Genomic DNA, 23,022 nt, shown 5'->3' on the forward strand with positions numbered 1-23,022 from the left:
CTTCTTCTCTCTCTCTGCCCCTCCCCCCCCTTTCTCAAAAATAAATAAACATTAAAAAAAAATTTTTTTAAAGAAAAAAAAGAAAGAAAACGCAGAGTAAAGCCATTACTCTAATTCAACATTTTGTGGTGCAAGTGGGTGGGGTGGGATGGGAGCTTTTTCCTTTGTAATCAACATAACTTTCCTCAAATTAAAATAGAAACGGGATTTTGTATTTTCTGATTTTCAAAATGATGAATAAAACAGCACAACAGCAGCATCAGTTACTATTTTAAATGTATAGTGTTTTATACTATGCATATATGAAAGATGCCAGTGCATGATCTCTTCAGGTAAAAGTTGAGGTAACATTAAAAAAAGTCTATATACTTGGAATTAAATATAGATTTGATAGTTTGTCTGACTCTATGTTCATTAATTTCTTTGTACCAGTTCTAAGTGAATAAATACAGTAATAGTTTGTTTTTATGGAAAAAGAAATTGATACATTTGGAGAACAATCACATTTTGAGCAAATTTACTTTTAAAACTGCATTATAAACAGTGTTTAGATGTCTTCTATCACAGTGTTTCAGAAAAAAAATTGTAATGGTATGAGAATGTAAAGGAAAATTGACCTTTTAGTGTTTATTTCTATATAGTATGGAGCGTATTAACATTCTGCTTAAATGTAAAATAAATGAAGACATTATTTTCTGCTTGCGCAAACCCCAAGTTTGTGAAATTTAGTTAAAGTGGCTGGGGTTTTTATGCATGTGTCCTTCATTTTTCTGTTCCCTATATCTTGCTGTTCACCTTTTATTAGTGTCATAACCTTGCATGTGAAAAGTTGTTTGCCAGAAAAATCAAAGAGTAAATTTGTGATATTTCATAAATGACTCAAATGGGGTTAGATGCCTGCTATAAAGAATTGATTGAAAAACAGCCACATTTTGAACAAAATGGCTTATAATGAATTTATCCTCATAGTCCCTGACACCCACCCCCATTCAAGTTTCCTTGAGTGCTTTGAAGCAAAAAACTCCTCTGGCTGAAAAACCTAATTCATTGGAATGGCCTGTGGTTTGCAGTATAGCCTGTACCAACTGTGTTAAAAAACAAACAAACAAACAAACAAACAAACAAAAAACACAAAAAAAACCACGTAGCAAAACTAATTATATTATGTGGAGTTACTAGAAAACAGTTTCATCAAGGGGAAAATTATTGCAACAGAAACATTTATTTATACTATATTGTTATTTCAGAGTATAGGAGCTTAAATTATAGGTCTTTCTGTTTCTTTTTGGGTTTCCAGGTGAACTACACTCTGCTCAGCTTTAAACCAAAAGTAAAAGGAGACACTACAATTTTCATTCTTCCTGAGTTGCCTCCTTCCTGAAGAACAATGGAGATAGGTGGAAGAGGATTAATCATATCTCTAATTTGTTTCCTGTTCAAATTCTCCACAGCCATTGAAATACCACTTTCAGGTAAAGTGACAGCATTCAATACCTACTTTATGGAATTTCATTTGCATTTTCATTTTTAAGTAGAATACTTGTAGCTTGAGGATGTGATTTTTCTATCATATTTCTATTTATTTTCCCACAGTCTGTCATCAGAATTCATCACCGTCTTTTTAAAAATTTGGATGGTTTGTATTTGGATGCTTGCTATAATTATTTTGCAGCTCAGGCTTTTTGCCTCTTATGCAAACTTGTCACCTAACAAGAAACATGACCTATAGATCAGGTGTTTTGCTGTCAAAGATAGTCTTCACTATTATCAACAGCTGTTAGTTTTCTAGGTTTAGTTTATTTTGGGGAGTGTTATGATTCAGAAATTAATGGTATTAAACCAATTATGATAAAAAGAAACTGAATACACTTGGTATCTTTTTTCAAAATGATCGTATATTTACAAATGAAAACAGTAGGAGTGCCTTCATAGCTCTTGATTTTGGCTCAAGTCCAGATCTCATGCTTCATGGGATGGGCCCTGTGCTGACACTGCAGTCTGCCTGGGATTCTTTGCCTACCTCTCTCTCTGTCCCTCCCCTACTCATTCTCTCCCCCTTTCTCTCTCTCTCTCTCTCTCTCTCTCTCTCTCTCTCTCTCTTTTCTCTCTCTCTGAAAATAAGTAAATAAACATTAAGAAAAGAATGAAAGCAGTCAATTCAGAAAACATTAAAAAGCCATTTTTATACAACTAAAAATATAAGATGATATCAACTCTGAAAATGTAGAGCCTTCAATAGTGCGAATTCATATCCAGAGGTCAGTAGTTTTATGGAAATGTATATCATAACGTACATTGGTTAAAAAATAATATATCTGCAAGCGCAGTTTACGTGATACTGTATCAGCTACATAATGTAGAGATTTGGGGAATTTGTCTTGTGTTATTATAAGGACGTGGGATACAAAAGACCCTTGAAAGGTTATTCAGATATTTTTATCCATATGCTTCCTGTATTATCCCTGCTTTCTTTTCCATATGTGATTTGGAGATTTATAATACAAGAGGCCTTTCTTGTTTAATTGAATCTTAGCTTTGGAAATGATCTTCACACATCATCTAAGTTCTAGACAATTAGACGAGTTCAGCAAGCTGAATAAACATTAAGAGAAGTGCTAACTCTGAACTAAAACTTTTCTTCTGAATTACCCAGTCTGAATGTGAATAGAAAAGGAAGTAAGTCTCTGAATGTATAATATAATGTGGTTTTAAACTATTTTTCTGAGAGCTGCCTTAAATTACTTCACACAACAGTTGCACATCACACACTTTGGGCAGCCCTACCCTATTAATTCAGCCTTAAGTGAGAATACCTTCTTCAGTGTCTTTGACAGAGGGTCAAGTCTCTCTTTGAATATTCTTACTTCTTAAGAAATTCCACTTATCTGTTCTGTGGATGTACTCTGAGCCTATACACAATATATACCAGCCTCACTGTAAACATTCTGTTCAAGAGCTGGAAATAATTCATCTTCAGTAGATTCTTTTGATTTGAGTGCAGTCCCAAATCAAGAGCAATGTGCTTGGTGATCCTTGTGAGAAAGGGGTTAATAATTTTATATTCCCCACCACCGCCCCAGTAGCAACAAAGATGCCCTGAGATTTCAGACTCAGATTCCTGACCATACTCTCTTAGAATATACATTTTCAAATTTCCATCTTTTCTCATTTAGTTCATCAGTGGTAAAGAATTTGAAAGTTTTTATTAATCCATAGCTCACATTTTTATTCTTGTTGTCTCAATTGCTTATGCATTTTCATGCTCTAATGTCCTTAGACAACAATTGTTATAAAATATTAATGACATGTTTTCAGAACAACTGAATATTATCCATTTATTTCGGTACTCTAGAGCAGTTGCTAGCAGATGCAATGAAGGCAGGTATCCAATTTGAATGTCAACGAGTCTGGTATCTCTGTAATTGGCCTAATTATGGAGGAGAGGATTTATAATGTAGAATATATATTCTTATAAACACCCAAAGGTTATTAGTTCCATTCCCTGAGTAATTAGTTATTGCTGAGACTTTACAACCTTAGCAAATTTAAGAAAGAGTAATGTTCTAATAAACAAGTTGTTCACAAGTTATTAGCTGATATCTTAGGGACTGTTGCTATTGTGCATCATCCCTCATCCTTTGTAACTGCAATATAATTTAAATAATGTGAATTTGCAATAAGCTTGAGACCTGCTCTATTTAGAAATAGCAGCAGTCAGAAACTAGGCAAATGTCACTGAAGGTATGAATGTTTTTTGCATGTTGTTGAAATGTTTATGTATATCCAATGGATAAAGACTAAACTTGGGCTAATGTCCCTAAACTAGTAAAATGGAGTTATCAGATTCATTAAGCCAAAATTATTTTTTAGAATTGGAAATAATAGCTTTGAATTATTTATTCTAGGCTGGCCATCAAAGCTTAAAACAGGACCAATGCCCTCTCAGGGTCAGTGAACCAGTATCTTTTTCCCAAATGATTATCATATGATGTTACAAAATTATACATGGATTACAAAGAACCCATGAATAGGGGTGCCTAGCTGGCTCAGTGGTGGAGTATGCAACTCTTGATCTTGAGGTTGTAAGGTTGAACCCCATGTCAGGTGTAGAAATTGCTTAAAAAATAAAATCTTTTTAAAAAGGAACCCATGGGTAAAACATTTTCATATAACAGAGTATGAAAAGCTAATTGATATGCTTTCAGGTTCCATATTGTAGTAAATATTTAAGAAACTACCACTTGTAAAGTTCTGGTATATATTTTGGAATGTCCACAATCATCAGAAAGGATGATAAAATATCTCACCCTTTTCCAAGTACATTATCTGTGTAAAGCTAGATTTTCTTCATATATTTAAGCCAAACAACTTGTGTGACAAATTGAGTGTGGAAATATACCTGAGAATCCAGCTGCCTTCTATGAAGATGTTAAAGACATTTGTTATAATGTAAGAACATTGCCACCATCCTCATTATATTTAGTGTTGTTGATAAAATAGGTGTTTATTTTAACATATACAATTATTTAAAATGGATTCATAAACATTTTAAGTATTTCTCAGTTTTGATTTCTAATATGGAAAATATTGTTAGATATAACCCACACAAACAAAAGCACCGTGGGGTCTTGTATAATTTTGAAGAATGTAAAGGGATCCCAAGACCAGAAATTCTTACCAGCAATTTATCTAGCCTGAATCCCTAATTTTACAAATGAAAAAACAGAATGACTCAGGGCCTGGCTAAATGTCACAGGGTTTAGTGTCCTATTTGTAACTCCACTGTGGAATATTACTTAAAAACTCAGGCTCAGTGCCTTTCTACAAATTGCTTTTCTTAAAACATATTTGCCTAAGTCAATTTCCTGCAGCTGAATCTTTCACACTTCCTTGTGATTTTTGTGCTGTCCCCTTCCTTTCTAGAAAACGTAAGAACTGTACTAAAATGGTAATGTATCACTTTGAAAACTGTTGACTGCTCCCTGATAGTAGACATTTACATAAATCTGTGTCCCCCTTTAAAACATAATCCGTATTTGTATCTTTAGCATTAATATATTTATTTTATAAACAACAATTCTCCAAAATGCCATCTGGCTACTTCACTTGAGGAGAGACAAAGTCCTCTGCCCAATTTTTAAGTTTTGCCTTTTTTGTTTTTCAATTTTTTAAATGTTTATTTATTTTTGAGAGATCAACAGAACAGAAGCAGGGGAGAGGCAGAAAGACAGGGAGACACAAAATCCAAGCAGGCTCCAGGCTCCAAGCTGTCAGCACAGAGCCAGACTTGGGGCTCGAACCCATGAACTGTGAGATCATGACCTGAGCCGAAGTCAGACGCTTAACCGACAGACCCACCTAGACGCCCCTTAAGTTTGTCTTGAAGGTTATTTAACTTGTCACACACACCAAGTTTTTCACAAGACCAGGAGTACTTGAATATGTAGAATCTATTTAAAAATACCATTATGTATTTTTTGGATGATTATTAGTGTTAAATTCCATAAAGGGAGAAAAACCTAGTCTCAGACCCCCAGTAATAGTGAAAGGAAAATTTATAAATGGGAAATGACAAATAATAAACAAACTTAGGGAAAAACATTCATTAACAAAAGCAACGTGTAGAAATAAAAATAGAGAAAATGAGCAGGTTATAATTTCCTTTGTAAAATTAGCAAAATATTTTATCATTTTTAAATACTGGCGTTCATTTGTGGCAAGGGTGATGGAAACTGTTGTACTCCCATTTTGTCTGTAATAAATGTCCTCTTGTGAAATGACGTCATCCTATATCCAGAATAAATATTATTTGTGTCCATGTCTGGAAATTTATCATAAGTCACTAATTCAATAAAGGAAAAGTTCATATTCTTGAAGATATCTATGGAAGTACATGTTACCTGGAAACAGAAAAATGAAATAATAAGAAAATTATCAAATAAGTGATGACAAAATAATGGAAATAAAAAAAGTAGTAAAAGTAGTATATTAATTATAATGTCTTAGAACACTATAAATAAAAAACAACTGTCAAAATGATTGGACTAAGTTAAAAATATATACACACATCAAATAGACTAAATGCCAGTAATTTAAAAATAGAGACTTTGGGGCGCCTGGGTGGCTCAGTCGGTTAAGCGTCTGACTTCGGCCAGGTCACGATCTCGCGGTCCGTGAGTTCGAGCCCCGCGTCGGGCTCTGTGCTGACAGCTCAGAGCCTGGAGCCTGTTTCAGATTCTGTGTCTCCCTCTCTCTGACCCGCCCCCGTTCATGCTCTGTCTCTCTCTGTCTCAAAAATAAATAAACGTTAAAAAATTTAAAAAAAATAAAAAATAAAAAAAAATAAAAATAGAGACTTTAAAGTTGTAATGATATGGCAGTCTTTGTTCTGCTTTACAAATTGTTCTTTTATTCTGGATTAAATGAAGTGAACATATATGGCAACATGAAATGAAATGGTAGCAGTAAATGTATGTATTCTTTAAAAGTAAATATATTTTGCATAATCCAATTAAAAATGGGCAGAAGACAAAGACATTTCACCAAAGAAGAGGTACAGATGGCCAATCGACACAAGAAAAGTTGCTCAATATCAGTAATCATCAGGGAAATGTAGATTAAACCACAGTGAGATGTTACCTCACACCTGTCAGAATGGCTAAAATCTAAAGCATAAGAAACAACAGATGTGGAAAAAAAGTGAACCCTCATGCACTGTTGGTGGGAATGCAAACTTGTGAAGCCACTGTGGAAAACAGTATGAAGGTTCCTCAAAAAAGTTAAAATAGAATTCCCACATGATGCAGATATTCCACTACTGTATATTTACCCAAAGAATACAAAAACACGAATTTGAAGAGATATGTATATCCCTATGTTTATCGCAACATTATTTACAATAGGCAAATTATGGAAGCACCCCTAGTATCCTTCGATATAGATGGAAGAAGTGGTACAGATGAAGAAGTGGTACGTGTATGCACACGTGTGTGTGCATACACACACACACACACATATGTATATATGTAATGGAATATTACTCAACCATAAAAATGAATGAAATCTTGCCATTTGCAATAACATGGATAGATCTAGAGGGTATAAGTCTAAGTGTAAGAAGTCAGTCACAGCATCTGGGTGGCTCAGTTAGTTGAGCGTCCAACTTTAGCTCAGGTCATGATCTCATGGTTTGTGGGTTCCAGGCCCATATGGGGCTTGCTGAGTCTTCTTCCAATCGTCTGTCCCTGACTCTCTCTGCCCCTCCCCCACCTCATGCACGCACATGCCCACTCTTTATCTCTTTCAAAAATAAATAAACGTTAAGAAATAAAGACTGTCAGAGAAGGACAAATACCAAATGATTTCAGTAATATGTAGAATTTAAGAAAGAAAACGAACAAAGGGAAAAAGACAAACAAAAAAAACCAGACTCTTAACTGTAGAGAACAAACTGATGGTTACCAGAAGGGAGGTGAGGGAAAGGGTGGGTGTAATAGGTGATGAGGGTACTCTCATCACGATGAACACTGGGTAATGCATAGAATTGTTGAATCACTGTATTGTACACCTGAACTAATATAACACCGTGTGTTAACTCTACTGGAATTTTTTTTTTTTAATGACCCAAGAGCACACCTCAGAAAAATGAATTAAATACATGTTCAAAGAGGAAGTGAAATTTGTTCTGTAATTTTCACTCCTTTATAGTTCTTTTACCTACCAATATAGAAAGCATGTTTATTTTTCAAGATTTTATTTTTAAGTAATCTCTGTACCCAATATAAGGATTGAACTCACAACCCTGAACTCAAGAGTCATATGCTCTACTGACTGAGCCAGCCAGCCTCCCCTACAAAGTATTTCAGTTGTTTCTGTTACAGCTAAATTAACCTCACCCAGTTTTTGCAGACCATGTTCTTCACATACATATTTTGATATTTAGTTCAGCAGGTTCCAACCATCATAAAACAGTCAAAAGTGCAAGTTGCCTTTCCCTTTGATGAATATTTTCAGATTGAGTGTGAAGCTAAAGGAAATCCAGAACCAACGTGAGTATTCTTTCAAACAAATCATTGTTTAATGCATACAGTGTTTTTACTTCTCTGTACTCTGACTGTTATAAGCTTTTTGGAGTATAAGTCTACATGTGACTAAGGTAAGCATGCCAAAAGAATGATAGCTATGTCTATGAAGGTAAAGTTTGGCTATTTTACATATGTTCTTGTGCAAGTCGAATTTATTTTCACCATTGAATGATTTACCTTATGTTAAATACTTATCATGGGCTCTGGCACCGTGGAAATATTCTGTCATTCCTTATGTTACAAGTGAAAAAGCATCCTTTATTCTACTTAGTGAAAGGTAACATTTGTTAAGCCAAATGCTTAATACATTTATACATGACATTGTATACATAGTTATTATTGCAAGTCTTAAATGTGACACATATCTTAGTGAATAGGTCGTTACTTGATATTTAAGTTATCATAGAAATATTTAGTCATCCTGGATGGCAGAATGCTATATGCATTGTATATTTTTATCTAGTAGTTTATTAGTTAAATAACTGTTAATGTAAGTGATCATAATCAGTGATGAAGGATTTTTAAAATACCTCCTGTATTTTGGAAGGGAGAAAGAAATGTGGGTGTATTGGGAATGAGGTGGGAGAAGCTGTAGGGAAAATTTTAGATTTTAATGTAGGTGATTCTCAAGTTGTCAGCAAAGTTACCCATTTATTGATTTTCTTAATTCCTATATATTAATTAAGAAGGTACATATTTAATGAAAATTATTTGAAATTGTATTATGGCTCTCATGATTACTGCCTGATAATATGTTATTTTAAAAATCATTCTTAATGAATCATTAACATGTTAAATTATCATTATTATCTCTATTTCACCAAATGGAATATATTCAATCAATATATGTAAATGTGGACAGAATTGTATGGAATGAAGACGAATTTAGTTGATCATCTGGCTTGATCAGTATGGATCAATCAATATTATGATATATATTAATGTTAAAGAACTGAATTATTGTATCAAAAGATAATACACAATCGTCAGATATTATTAATGATCAAATTTATCTGTGTCTGTAATCAGAATGAGTTTAATTATGAAATACTACTAGCACTTATAATAAATTCAGAAATCAGAATAGAATCTGCTAGTAACATTATTTATTTTCCTAGATCCAAGTCCAATATAATTATGTAAGAAAATAAAATAAAATCTATACATATGAGAAAATATGATTAATAATATTTATTATTATTGTTGTTATTATTATGTAATTTGTTATTTTATCTGAAAACCCAAGAATATTCATTCCCTGGACAAAAAACAAGCTTTTATAAATACAAAGGGGTTACAATAAGTGGCCAATAATACTTTTTAAAAAACCTTAATTAGATGTCCATGCAAGGCAGTTAGAAAATAAATAGGAAACAAGAAGGAAAAAATATCTCATCACACTACCAAAAGGAAAAAATCTAGCAATCTTAACAATTAGTGGTAGCAACATCAACAAAAACAATATCAAATACTATGTAATAAGACCTATGCAGGATTTAAATTGGGGGTGGTGACTACAAAATTCTGCCTAGGATCGGGAAAGAAGATTTCAAAGAATGAAAAGATGTAGCATATTGCCAAGTGGAAGTGTTTAATTCTGTATATGTAAAGTAATCCCAGTCAACGTACTGGAATTTAAAAGAATAGATTCTCTGTGTTCTTTGTAAGTAAAGCCAATAAAACATAAAACAGAGAGAGAAAAAGGAGTAAAAGGAGTGGAGTGGGGGGCAGGCGTACTCCCAACAAAAATACGTGTGCCATGAAGGTTTGTTAATCCTGTTGAGAGAATAATCAGCTAGGTTAGTGTAATAATATGGTGTCCTAAAACATTACCCAGTTTGCATGGGTAATTCATATATGAAATGCTAACTAAAATCAAGTTGGGAAGTCATTATTAGATTGATAAGGTTGTTTTAAAAAAGGCTTTTTAGAGTCTCATCCATACAAATGACATGGTGGTCACATATTATGGTGAGAACTTAACTGTGTAGGGTTTTTCCTGGAATACAATTCTGTAACATTTATCAACAACTGTAAAAATTTTCTTATGCTATTTGTCTATCAGTCTTTGAAGAGATTGTCCTAATGAAATATTAGACAAGAACCAAAAAATAAATATGTTAAGGTTGTGTGCACAATTTGTTTATAAAAGGGAGAAAATTCAAATCATTGAGTAACTTATACAGTAATCATATGACAGAAGATAATGTAGTCATAGAAACTGTCTTTAGTAGCATTGTAATAATTAGAAAACCTAATTTTTCCAAAATTATATATTCATTATGGTCTCAAATATGTTACTAATATGTCTAAAAGTAATGTTAGGAAATACCACATTTAATAGTACTTGTTTGTTTAATTTTGAGTGAGCTTTTCACATACACACATGATGACACATTATATGTTTGTATGGAGTAGTATTTGAAATACTAGTAAAATACCTTTCCAGTTGGAAAAGCTAAAATAGCTTCAAAAAGAACAGAACAAAACCTATTTTCAATTTCTGTTCTCTCAGCTGTCACAGCTCTTTTGTGGATTGGTCTTAGTTCACCTTGCTATAACAAATATGCTACAGACTGGGTAGCTTGAACAACAAGCACATATTTGTTATACACTTCTGGAGGCCGGGCAGACCAAGATCAAGGCCTTGGCTGATTTGGTGTCTGATGAGGACCTGCTTTCTGGTTCATATACAACTATTTTCTTGCTGTTACCTCACATGACTTAAGACAGCAGAAACGCTTTCTGGAGTCTCCTTTATAAGGCTGCTAATCCCATTCATGAGAACTCCACCCTCATGATCTAAGCACCTCTCAGATACCCTACCTCCAAATACGCTTACAATAAGGGATTGGGCTTGAATATATGAATTTGGGGGAGACATAAACATTCAGTCTACAGCAGCTTGTGAGATTTCTCAGACTCTTCTAAGGCTTTTTTTTTTTTTTTGTATTCTATTATATAGCCAATTAAAAATCTTTTTTTCTTAAACCATAAATTGCCTTGGTTTTGTCATTGTTGTGCTTTTGATTATGACTACTTTAAAATTAAGAAATACATTTTCATTTTTCAGGATTATTTACTTTTCTTTTATCTTACAGATTTATGTGGACTAAGGATGACAAGACTTTTGATCTCTCTGACTCTCGGATAATTGTGTCTAACAACTCAGGAACATTTAAGATCCCAAATGAGGGGCACATATCTCATTTTCAAGGGAAATACCGCTGCTTTGCTTCTAATAAACTGGGGGTTGCTATGTCAGAAGAAATAGAATTTATAGTACCAAGTAAGTGTTACAATGGATATTCCATATTACAAATATTTTAGTGAAATGTTGAAGAGAATAATAACACATTCATAAATTAATTACCAGCTTAAATATGCCCTATGTTTCATTATAAGGGAAGTTATCTTCTAGATCTTGATACTTTAAATATGATCTTTGAAAGCAACATAATTTTGCTGTGTTTCAATATTCTTATATCTAACATGGGAAAAAATAAGAGTCTGCGTTGCCTTATAAGATGAGAATCAAGCTAAATGCATTGGTTAGATGTGGCTAAATTTCGTTGCTGCAACAAGTATTCTCCAGGCCCACGTGCTAATTCCCTGATTATGTGGTTGGCTGTGGGTCTGCAGCTCTTTAGGCTAGGTGTTCTCCATGCAGCCTTTTGGAGGTCCCAGCCACTAGAAATAGCATCATTCTGCGAGTGTACTATGTGAAATTTACACCACCTTGGTCAAAGAATCTGGGGCAGAGACCAGGCAATAATTGCTTCCAACAAGAAACTATACAGGCAACTTCTCATAGTTTGTCAGGTGGGCAAAGCCAATCTCATAGCCCTACTTTACTCCAGCAATATGAGTGCCCATTGGGAGAGGATAGCCAGTAATTGGTATATATTAACAATGTTTTCTGTAAATAATAATCATGGAAAACTGTAAACTACTTTACTGTTAAGGGTGTGTTTTATCAATAACTGTTACGAAGATTAAGTGACTCTTTTATTACCATATTTTGCCTCTACAGCATGGGATCTCTGATGACCAACTTCCACATTTGGTCACTTATTTTCCCTGCTCTTAAGGTATCCCACATTACCTGATTCTAACTAAAATCTTTGCAGAGTCCATTCTTATGTAAAAACTGTTGTCAGCTTCTATTTGGCAATTTCTTTTTGCAGACTTATAGACACTAAAGAGATTCGGAGTCATTGCCTTTCCAGGATATGGACACTTTATGCTGGAAGCCAGTGAGAATGTACACAAACCTCAGAAAAACAAATAATGAAAAGACGTATCCTAAAAAATTGGACAGGGGACTAGATTTAAATTATTCTAAAGTCCTTATATTATTCTAGATAAGAATTTAGAGTCTTACAAGTAAAGTATGCATCTTAAGATTTATAAAGTAATTACATTAAAATTATAGAGTAAAATATGAATGGTTAACAGACCCTGTTGTTTGAAGGAGAAAAAGATAAGAAATGTGAGAAAAGGAAAGAAAAAATCTGTACAAATAAATCCAAATATATGACTAATTGAAGATGAAAGTAAATACACTAAATGCTTCAAGTTTTTTTCTTTAAAGAAAGGTATGGATTGTTTACCTTGTAGCACATCTAAATCATAAGGGTACAGAGTTATTAAAACTACAAGATGGAAATGATGTTCCATATAAATGCTATTCAAAACAAAATGGGAATGTCTGAATTAATATTAGTCAAAATAGAATTCATTTTTATTTTTTAAAAATGTTTATTAATTTTTGAAAGTGAGAGAGACAGAGCATGGGCAGGGGAAGGGCAGAGAGAGAGGGAGACACAGAATCTGAAGCAGGCTCCAGGCTCTGAGCTGTCAGCCCAGAGCCTGACGTGAGGCTTGAGATCATGGCCTGAGCCAAAGGCAGACACTTAATCAAATGAGCCACCCAGGTGCCCCTAGAATTTATTTTTAAAAGCCTTCCTGAAGATTAATTCCCTAGGCATATATAATATTAAAATATATGAAGCAAAAATAGAAGTACAAGTGGAAATGGACAAATTATCATAATAATGAGAGATACTAAAATATGTTTCATTTTTTGGTAGCTCAATCAGACAAAACATCAGTAAGTATACAGAAGATTTAAAGAAGCCAATTATAAGCTCCAACTAATGAACATGTATAGAACATTGCACCTAAAGCTGCAGAATGCATTTTTTTCAATATTTGATGACATATTAGCTATGAAATAAATATGACCCAAATGCAATTGGCTTAGAAGTCAATAATACCAACAAAATTAGAGAAGCCTTATATCTTTGAAAATCAATAAACAGATGTCTAAGAAACTCATAGGTCAAATGAGAAATGGCAAAAGAAAATAGAACATATTTTGAAGTGACAGTGGTAGCAATTCTACATAGGAAAACACGCATGAGGCAGCCAAAACGTTATTTAGACAGATACATTTCATCTTAGAAACATACATTAGAAAAGAAGAGGTGAAAATTAATGATTAAGCTTTTTTATTTTTATTTTTTAATGTTTGTATATTTTGAAAGAGAGAGAGAGAGAAAAAAAACATAAGTGGGGGAGGGGCCGAGAAAGAGAGGGAGACACAGAATCTGAAGCAGGCTCCAGGCTCTGACCCATGAACAATGAGATCATGACCTGAGCCAAAGTCAGATGCTTAGCCTACTGAGTCCCCCAGTGATCTAAGCTTTTTAGGTAACATAGTTTTAAGATGAAAATGCATGAATTAACTTAAGGCAACAGAATAAACTAAAAAAAAAAAATTGATGGGATAAAATAATGTAGAAGCAGAAAATAAATCCAACAAAGAGATGTGAAGCCTTTATAGTTGAAAAATACTTTAAAAGATATAGATAAATAGAAAAAATATACCTTTTTCAAATGAAAATATGAGAATGGGCTCATCACCATTAGTAGTCAGAAATAGATGTACTGTAACCCACATAATAAAAGCATTTGCTCCCACAAAGTTGGGAAATATTACGAAGTCTGAGAGTAATAATTTTAGTTGGGAATGTGCAACTCCCATAATCTACTACCATTGCAAGTGGACTTTCCTGCTCTGTGGAAAATATTTGTCAGTCTCTCCTAAGTGGAAGATGGTCTCACCTGTAACCTGGCTCTTCCATTTCCTTCCTCATGTGTGTGGCACTCATCTGTGTCAATTGGGCATATTTGTGATTCCATTGCTTGTATGAAAAAATATATTGGAAAAAAAACATGAGTGTATCCATGATAGGATGAGTAAACCTATGGTGGTATAGTTACTCACAGTGAAAATTGATGAATCTTGGGAATATGTTGAATAATCAAAGCAATTCTCAGAATAATACATACACTATGATTTTATTAACAGAAGTGCAAAATATGGGAAGATAAACTATTGTTTAGGAGGATACTTGTATGTGGTAAATTATAATGAAAAACAAACAATGATGAAAACACAATTTCAGGGGCCCCTGGGTGGCTCAGTTGGTTAAATGTCTGATTTCAGCTTAGGTCACGGTTTCACAGTTGAGGAGTTTGAGCCCTGCATCGGACTCCATGCTGAAAGTACAGAGCCTGCTTGGGATTCTCTCTGTCCCTCTCTCTCTATGTCCCTCCCTCATTCCTGCACTCTTTTTCTCTCAAAAACAAATAATAAAATTAGAAAAGAAAAATTGCAAGAAGATTAAAAAAAAAGAAGAATAAAACACAAGGATAGTAGTTTCCTCTAATGGAAGGGGAAAGGGATGGATTCTGTACCAGACAGGAAGGTCATGGTGACACTGTGAGTTTTTTTTTTTTTTTTTTTAATTTTTTTTTTTTTTTTTTTTTAAATTTTTTTTTCAACGTTTATTTATTTTTGGGACAGAGAGAGACAGAGCATGAACGGGGGAGGGGCAGAGAGAGAGGGAGACACAGAATCCGAAACAGGCTCCGGGCTCTGAGCGGTCAGCACAGAGCCCGACGCGGGGCTCGAACTCACGGACCGCGAGATCGTGACCTGGCTGAAGTCGGACGCTTAACCGACTGCGCCACCCAGGCGCCCCGACACTGTGAGTTTTGTACAGTGGGATGGTGGATAAGAGTGTTGGCTGTTTTTGTTTGTTTCTTTTTATTCTTTGAAAATGGCTTTTTTGTATATGCAAAATTTATAAGTACCATATTTACTTGTCTGTATTAGATATACTGGGATATTAAGTAAGGTGTTATAGCATAGTAATGGCAAAAGTAGAGGCATGTAAACTTGAAAACTGGCCTCAGGAGTTTAGGTTTGAAATGACATTCACTAGTAGATGTTCATGAATTCTGGATCAGAAAGTTATTACCATGAAATTTGTGGTTGTGATCATAAAACCAGACAGATGTAATTATCTGTAAGTGTGTAACTATAGTCATGTTATAGTTTATATTATAAAACCAGATATTGTAGTCTAACTATAACCATATAATCTATGTATCTAATTAACTAAAATAGGTGAAATAAGATATGTGTGAGAGGGATATTAAAAATCTGTTGTAGAAGGCAAAGCATCAGCATGATCCCCAACCTGAACTCTGATGGTTGCTATGGAGACACAAAGGAAAAAGCTAGACCTATTGCAGAGAATGAAATGGCACATGTTAATATGAGATTCTGCAATTAAAGGGTTTTAAAAAATATTTTTTTCTCATTATCTAAGCAGACCAAGTGAAGTCATGAACATTGTGAGGGTAATTCTGGCCAGAATCGGCTAGCATTGCAGTGAAGAGATGAGATTTGGATGTGAGCTATGTAGTGGGTAATTGCTATGTTTTTCTGCTGCTGTAGAAAAAAGCAAAATAAATTAGGTTTCTTATGCATCATTTCCAGTCTCTCCTGAAATTACTTCATCGTCTAACAGCTTTCTGCAATCATTTCTATGTTGAAGAGGACCGCTATCCCAATCCTTTGGGGTTTAGAAGTCAGAGACCGTTTAAAGTTTCCTATAATGTTATCAATTGATTCTTTTCTTAAGCTGTAGAGAATCAATTCTTTTTTTTATTGATAGAAATTTTGTGATTTGAATTTTAGAGTGTCATCTCTGATGTCTTAAAGTTTTCTTTAGACTAACCTTAAAGGCTTTTTAGCCCCCTAAGTTTCTACACGAGGACAATAACTGGAAATCCCATTATTACTTCTTACAAACAGAAACCTTTTACAGGCTGTTCAGCTTTCTGCTTTCAATAACACTGCAGTTGAGTTTGCTAGGGAATGAAAGAGTAAAAGAAAAACCAACCAAACAAACACAATGTACTGTTTTCAAACATAGGAAAAATCACTTCACTAAATGGATTTCCCGCAATATGGCGTGGAGAGTTAGTCCGTGAATTATTCAACATGTCTTTATTAAACTCCCCTCACGTGCCAGCCACTTTTCTAGTAATTTGAGAGATAGCAGTGAACAAAACAGAGGCTGTCCTCAAGAAACTTCTATCCTGTGTATGTGGTGAGTGGTTCTGAGAAGAAGATAAGGGTCTTTCTAGCCTTTATTTTGACAACTGCCAGTGGTTGATATGACAATACAAACAATTCTCTTTGGGCTATTCAGTACTGCCCATCCTTCACAGCACAGATCAGCTTCCTCCACTTACCATTCCTACTCCGTCTCAGCCTATAGCAATTTTTCTTTCTGATTTTTTAAAACAACTTTTTGAGGCATCATTTACATATCATAAATTTTATTGGTGTTAAGTGCAAAATCATTGAGTTTTTAAAATACATTTTTAGTACAACCATCATCATAATCTAGTATTAGGACATTTTTATTATCCCCCAGAGATTCCTTATGCCCATTTGTAGGTACTACTCTCTCTTCCCACCCCTAGCCCTAGGCAGTCACTAATCTGCTTTCTGCTTCAGTAAATTTCTTTCCTGAACATTTCATATAAACAGAATCATTCCATACATTATTTTCCCATCTAGCTCCTTCCACCTTGTGTGATTTTACAGCTTACTCACATTGTAGCATTTATCAGTAGTTTGCTCCTTCTTATGGCTGAGTAATACTACACTGTATGGATGTACCACTCTTTGTTTATCCATTTGCCAGTTGATGTCCCTTCGGATTGTTTCCAATTTTTGGTTATTACAGATAGTTCTCTTAAGGAAATCCACGTGAAAATTCTCTGGGGTTTTTAAAGCATTTAGTTATGTACTGCTTGGAAGAGTCTTTTAGTTGTGCGTATACTAATTGGGATGTTTAAAAATGGTAAAGATGTCATGCTATGCTATTCTTCTTTTGTTGTATGCCTCCAGATGCTGCTTGAATGCATATTATCAGTGACTGATTTATCGATTCATAGGCTGAAGAATAAAAGAATGAATAAAAATACTAGAGCAATTTCCATACACTATTAAAGTAATATACGAAATGGCAGGCTTAGGAATGCAATCCTTTATATACTGTTTTAATGGAAACCAATTAGAATTTCTGGTCTGCTAGGTTCTACATTTGTATAGCTTCCTTAGATTCCTCAAGGCAATTCCCTTAAGACATACTGTGGCTATTTATTGCGGGGGAGTAGATTTGCGGGGGAGTAGAATAGCAAAAGCAGGATCTGGTAGCATATGCTAATTTCTTTTACTGATATATGCAAACCAACTAAAGAAGATCAATTTGTTGAGAGTGCAACTTGGAGTTTTACAGGTTTAATTAAGACCAAGGATTTTCCTCTCATCTGTCATGTTGTGCGAATGACTGGAATGACATGGGCTGGATTGGGTATCCTTCCTTAGCATGAATTCATTACCAGCTCATAGACTGAAAGGCAATGTTAATTCTCTGTAGTCCTAAATGGATTAATGGGGTACCCTCCAGGAAATGGGAATCAATTAAATTTCTTTGCATATGGAAACTAGAATTAGGGATGATATAGCATGTGAGCTCAGTGTCATGCATTCATCATAATGATGTCAGACTGTAGCAGTTTGCTAAACCCACTGAATGGAAATGTAAGGCACTCAAAAGCTCACCAATCCAGTCCTGTAAACAAAGAGAGAAGTCAAAATAAAGTTCTATTGGGGCACCTAAGTGGCTCAGTTGGTTAGGCATCTGACTCTTGATTTCAGCTCAGGTCATGCGTGATCTCACGGTGGTAATAGCAGAGAGCCTGCTTGGGATTCTCTCCCTCCATCTCTGCTCTACCCTTCCCACCCTTTCTGTCTCTCTCTCTCTCAAAATGAATAAGTAAATAAACATTAAAAGAATAGATAAAATTTTATGGCATAGGAACGTTTGCCCAGTAATGGGGAGGAGTATCATTAAATCATAGGTTCTACATGACAAACTTACTGTTTCTTTCCTCTGGCTTCCTCCCCACCTCCTCTGTAAAAGCTAATTCCAAATATTTGCATAGAATTACGGAAGTCATTACAATGTAGGCTACAGAGAAAATCAGAAGGCACAGCAGAAGAAAGCTGTATGTCCCTTTGCCCATCTCCTCTCTCTACAGTGCAGTCGGGTGAACTAGGCAAAGTGAAAATACTTGATTATTAGCCAACATATGTTGAATAATTTTTAAGTGCCCCATGTTATTTAATTGATTTATATGAAATGGTTTATTTAAACTTTGACACAAATCAGTGAATTTGGATGAGGAAACTGAAGCACATTAAGTAACAGGTTCTGATCACTAAGTAAGTGATGAAGCCAGGGTTCAGCCCCAAGCAGCTGGCTCCAGAGTTCATGTGTTTAACCACAATGCTATACAGTGTTGTCTGTGCTTTGATCATTTAGGTAACACATCTTCTGCATGAGCTGAAAAGTGTTGCACTTTTTTGTTGGAAATAGCTTGGCAGTAGAGTATCAGACTCAGAGAGATAAAGAGTGTAAGAAGACTTGATGAGATTACTTGTGTGCCAGAGACAGATTATCTGCAGAGTTACATAACTTGATAGTGGTTAAGTCACCTTAATGGCTTTCTTTTAGGTGGTTTAGTTACTATGATTTGTATTAACTTAAATTATGCTGATGCCGTTTCATTACTACTCTTTACTATTAAGCATGTTGGCATGGTAAGACTCTACAGCTTAGATTTTACAATATCCTTCCCTTAAGAAACTTCTAAGCTAGTGAGTCTTTCAAGGAGCCTAGGGATATGAATTCACAGGACTCTAGGATCCCAGAGAAAAGTAAATGGGGGCACGAAAGGGTAAAAATACTGGTCTGAAGCGGCAAAGCCAATTAGTTTCACTACTTGGTCCAGAACCCAGCTTGCACTCTTCTCTAAATACAAAATATTTTTTAGAAGGCATCTGCATTTCAAGTACAAAGATGTTATTTTTTTCAGTGTGTTTGGTCGAAAGAATTGAAATGGAGTTTCAAAACTCATGGTCAGCATCTCAACTTGTAGAGATCTTAGAAATTTTGTATTTGCTGGTTTGCTTTATATTGATAGTTCCAGTAAGAAGACTGCTTGCTGTCCAGTTAACTAGTTTCTAGAAAAGTGTTTTCATGCTAGATTCTGACTGGGTTTTGGGGAATGTATGCCATTGGAGTTGTTACTAGAAATTGGACTGTGACACTGAATTGTAACTGTGCAAGCTTATTGCAGAGTAATAAAAAAGATGGGTGCTGTCAAATGCTTGATTTCTTAATGCAGATAGACGATAGGGACATTATATATAAAGGAAATCGACTTCATGTAGACTTAGGTTATTATGGGATTTCCAAACATTCTTGAACTTCTGCTTAGGTACATACCGATGTACAAGTACATTCTGCTTCCTTTGCAGAGAGGCTACTCCATGGTCAAGTCCAGTGTTACTGAAACATAATTAAGTGATTGTGTTTTTGCTGTTTATGGAGCACTCATTTAAAATATGTTGGCGAGTTAAAGCAATGTAGTTGCTTCCACAAAAGAAAAATAATTGTTTGCAATTCACTTTTTAAAGTGTTGCATCTGTCCAAACTCAACAATGCTAATGTTTATCACCAGAGAAACACAGTTAGCAAAAGCCATTGGTTGAAGTTATTTTTAAATGGAGTTGTTTCTTTATTTGAATTAAGATAAGCTTCATGCCTGCTGTTGAGTTACAGTAATTAAATTCCACATTTATCTGTGGCCATTAAAATGTTCACTTTCTAGCATGGAACCAGACTTACTAAATAGTGGCAAAGTCAAAGAAGAGGACCATAAAAAAAATACTGACAAATTAATGTCTTTTATAATATCTATTCTCAGACCTTAAATTATTAAATATATAAATGTTCTTTACTTTTTCCTGATAATAATTTCATCTTTGATCAAAAGCTGTTCCAAAGATTTATGGTATGTGATAAAAGTTTTGATAGGCTTATAAATTTTATTTTATTTTTATTATTGATGCCTTGGAAGCCAGTTGAATTACATATGTACATCTTTGGAATTAGAATTTTATAATCTAGATTTAATTAATGCATGGATGATAGTGCTTCATTGGCAGTACTATCTGTTTGAATCATTAGATTTTTCTGAATACTCCGAGGGGGCAGCTCTCTAATTAGGGCTTTATATATCTTATTAATTAGCTACTTTACAATGGCTATCACCCAGGGAACTGTGTATTCCTGTAAGGCATTGTAAAGTTTGCTTGTTATAAAACAGGATTACAGGCACTTTCCATTTTCTAATCTATGTTCCCCTTCCTCTGTTGCCCCTTCTCTCTGAGTATAAATAGATTCAGTAACTATCTAAAGGCCCTGTTAACTTCAATACCAATGAACAAGGGGCTTTTACAGCAAGTTACACTAAATAAGTGATTTGAACTTGGAGCTTTGATCACCTAATAGTTTTGTAAATTGCTACATATTATTTGCATAAGGTGTATACTTTCTACAAAATGACTTGTATAGTATTTGCTCTCTGTTAAAGCTAAGTAAGGCATTACCAAATAGGTGGCATTGAGATTTTACCTACAAGACCTTACCATAGTGATGGCCCTAGACATACTTTCCTGTCTCTTGGTGGAAATTTCATGCTAGCTAGAGCAAAAGCATGATGCCACGATAGTTGCTGTTTCAAATATGCTTCCAGCCTCACTACGAGAAATCTGCCACAATGGGTTGACCAAGAGGAATTGACTGAGGATGGTCACATGACTGAAACCTGCCTTCCAAACTAGCAAAGGCACTGTATATAATGCACTGCCCCTGCAGTGCTAAGCCTTGAAGGGTCCTTGAATTTAGACAAAAAGCAATTCAGTGTAACCAGCTGGTGCATCAATAAGAGAAATGTCAGCAAATTCCTTCAACCAGTAAGGAATTGGGGTCGGAGTTGAGGGACAAGGGAATAAATACATAGAAAATGTACACAGCTCCTCCAGAAGAAACTTTACAATACATGAGTGTATCTCTAGACTTCCAAGAGTAATGATTGTCTTTTGTGAACCACCATTTGAGAATGAAATATAGAGATGGAATACCCCCTAACAAATTCCATCAAGCCAGCAGTGTTATACATACCTTCGTAAGGTCCTTTTCTTCCATAAAAGACTTATTAATTATATCATTCAAAACCCCCTAATAAAATCATACGGTGTTAATGTAGTGTTCAGGCATAATACATTTTGAGTGTTCTTAAAATGATTTTATAAATAATTTCATAATAATCACACAGTGGTGCTGGGTTTCACATTCTGCTTAGTTGTGACTTAGATTTCCATTGTAATTGTATTGCCCTCTTAGGAAACTGCCTCTTGAATGGGGGAAAAATGTTAAAATATTGCCAACTCTCCTTTCCTACATCAATTCCATTTCATTTAAAATTTCATTTTCTGGGAGTGATTCCAATGTGGAAGACTCTCTTAGCAACTTAAAATGGTCATGTTTGGCTTTTTGTATTCATACTATTTGCCCCACGTGGGCTTTGAATTTTTAATTTGTTTGGTTATGCTTTGAATGGAGTATTTGCCCATTAAATCAAGGACTTCACAGTAAAGCCAAGGCAGAAAATATGTATCTGCCTAGAAAATAAATCACAGTGTTTGAATAAAAAAAGTTATCTATCAGATACTAAACTCAGTGAATCCTGTGACTCAGAACTTGTAGTTCTATGCAGAGAAATATGCACAACATATTGTTGCTAGTTGATGTCACATAGCAAAAATATTTGTTGTCTTCACTTGCAAAATGTAGAAGCATTTTTAAAGTTTTATAATGATGCACCCCAGATTCTTAACAGTGTTTTCTTCTGCAGGGGAGATACAAGAACCAAGATTTGGGGCACTGAATTTGTTAAGCATGCTCTATTTTTTAAAAAGAAGGTGTTAATATATTATTGCTTGTGACATTAAAAGTTAATTTAAAAATACTGTCTTAAATAATTTTGTATACTAGATGTTCCAAAATTCCCAAAAGAAAAAATTGACCCTCTTGAAGTGGAGGAGGGAGATCCAATCGTCCTCCCATGCAACCCTCCCAAAGGCCTTCCACCTTTACACATTTACTGGATGAATATTGGTAAGTAACATTCTGTTCCATACATAGGAGACCTTTTAATTTCATGCATCATGTCAGATATTATAGCGGAAGAAAGATTTAAAAACAATGTAAGATTATCAACGTGGAAAAAAAGAAAAAGCACATTATCATTGTGGAATGAAATAGTTTTTTAAAAAATTATATCCATCTGTAGAGTGTGTTTCAAGTTTTAAATATTATATTAAGTGTATACATGAAAACACTAGAAAATCCTTAACTATATCTCTTGATTTTATCATAGCTGGAAGAGTAGAGGCTATTGATATGGTAATGTATGTCTATGAAGAAAATGCTATCTGCATTCCAAACAACTTACTTACCTTTGGAATATAGTCCACGTCAAAGTTGAGGATGGTTTAGGTCTGTGTTGCTAGCCTTATATTTCTATTTAATAATGTTCTACCTGCTACATAGAGTGACCCACAGAGAAATTAGCATGAACCTTTGTGTTTCAT

The 23,022-nt window shown here is 34.5% G+C and overlaps 1 protein-coding gene across 12 annotated transcripts in view; it reads left to right on the top strand.

Annotated features, from left to right (window-relative positions):
- CHL1 (cell adhesion molecule L1 like) overlaps window positions 1-23,022 on the top strand; it is a 203,325-nt gene that overhangs the window by 120,719 nt on the left and 59,584 nt on the right. For all 12 annotated transcript variants that reach the window (XM_047850468.1, XM_047850466.1, XM_047850473.1 and 9 more), the window contains 4 exons: window positions 1,298-1,472; window positions 7,943-8,048; window positions 11,186-11,373; window positions 22,424-22,546. In XM_047850468.1, coding sequence (XP_047706424.1) covers window positions 1,388-1,472; window positions 7,943-8,048; window positions 11,186-11,373; window positions 22,424-22,546 — 502 coding nt within the window. In that variant the 5' untranslated portion in view covers window positions 1,298-1,387. The remainder of the gene's footprint in view (window positions 1-1,297; window positions 1,473-7,942; window positions 8,049-11,185; window positions 11,374-22,423; window positions 22,547-23,022) is intronic.

Source organism: Prionailurus viverrinus, chromosome A2 (assembly GCF_022837055.1).
Source record: "Prionailurus viverrinus isolate Anna chromosome A2, UM_Priviv_1.0, whole genome shotgun sequence".
NCBI classification, from domain to species: Eukaryota; Metazoa; Chordata; class Mammalia; order Carnivora; family Felidae; genus Prionailurus; species Prionailurus viverrinus.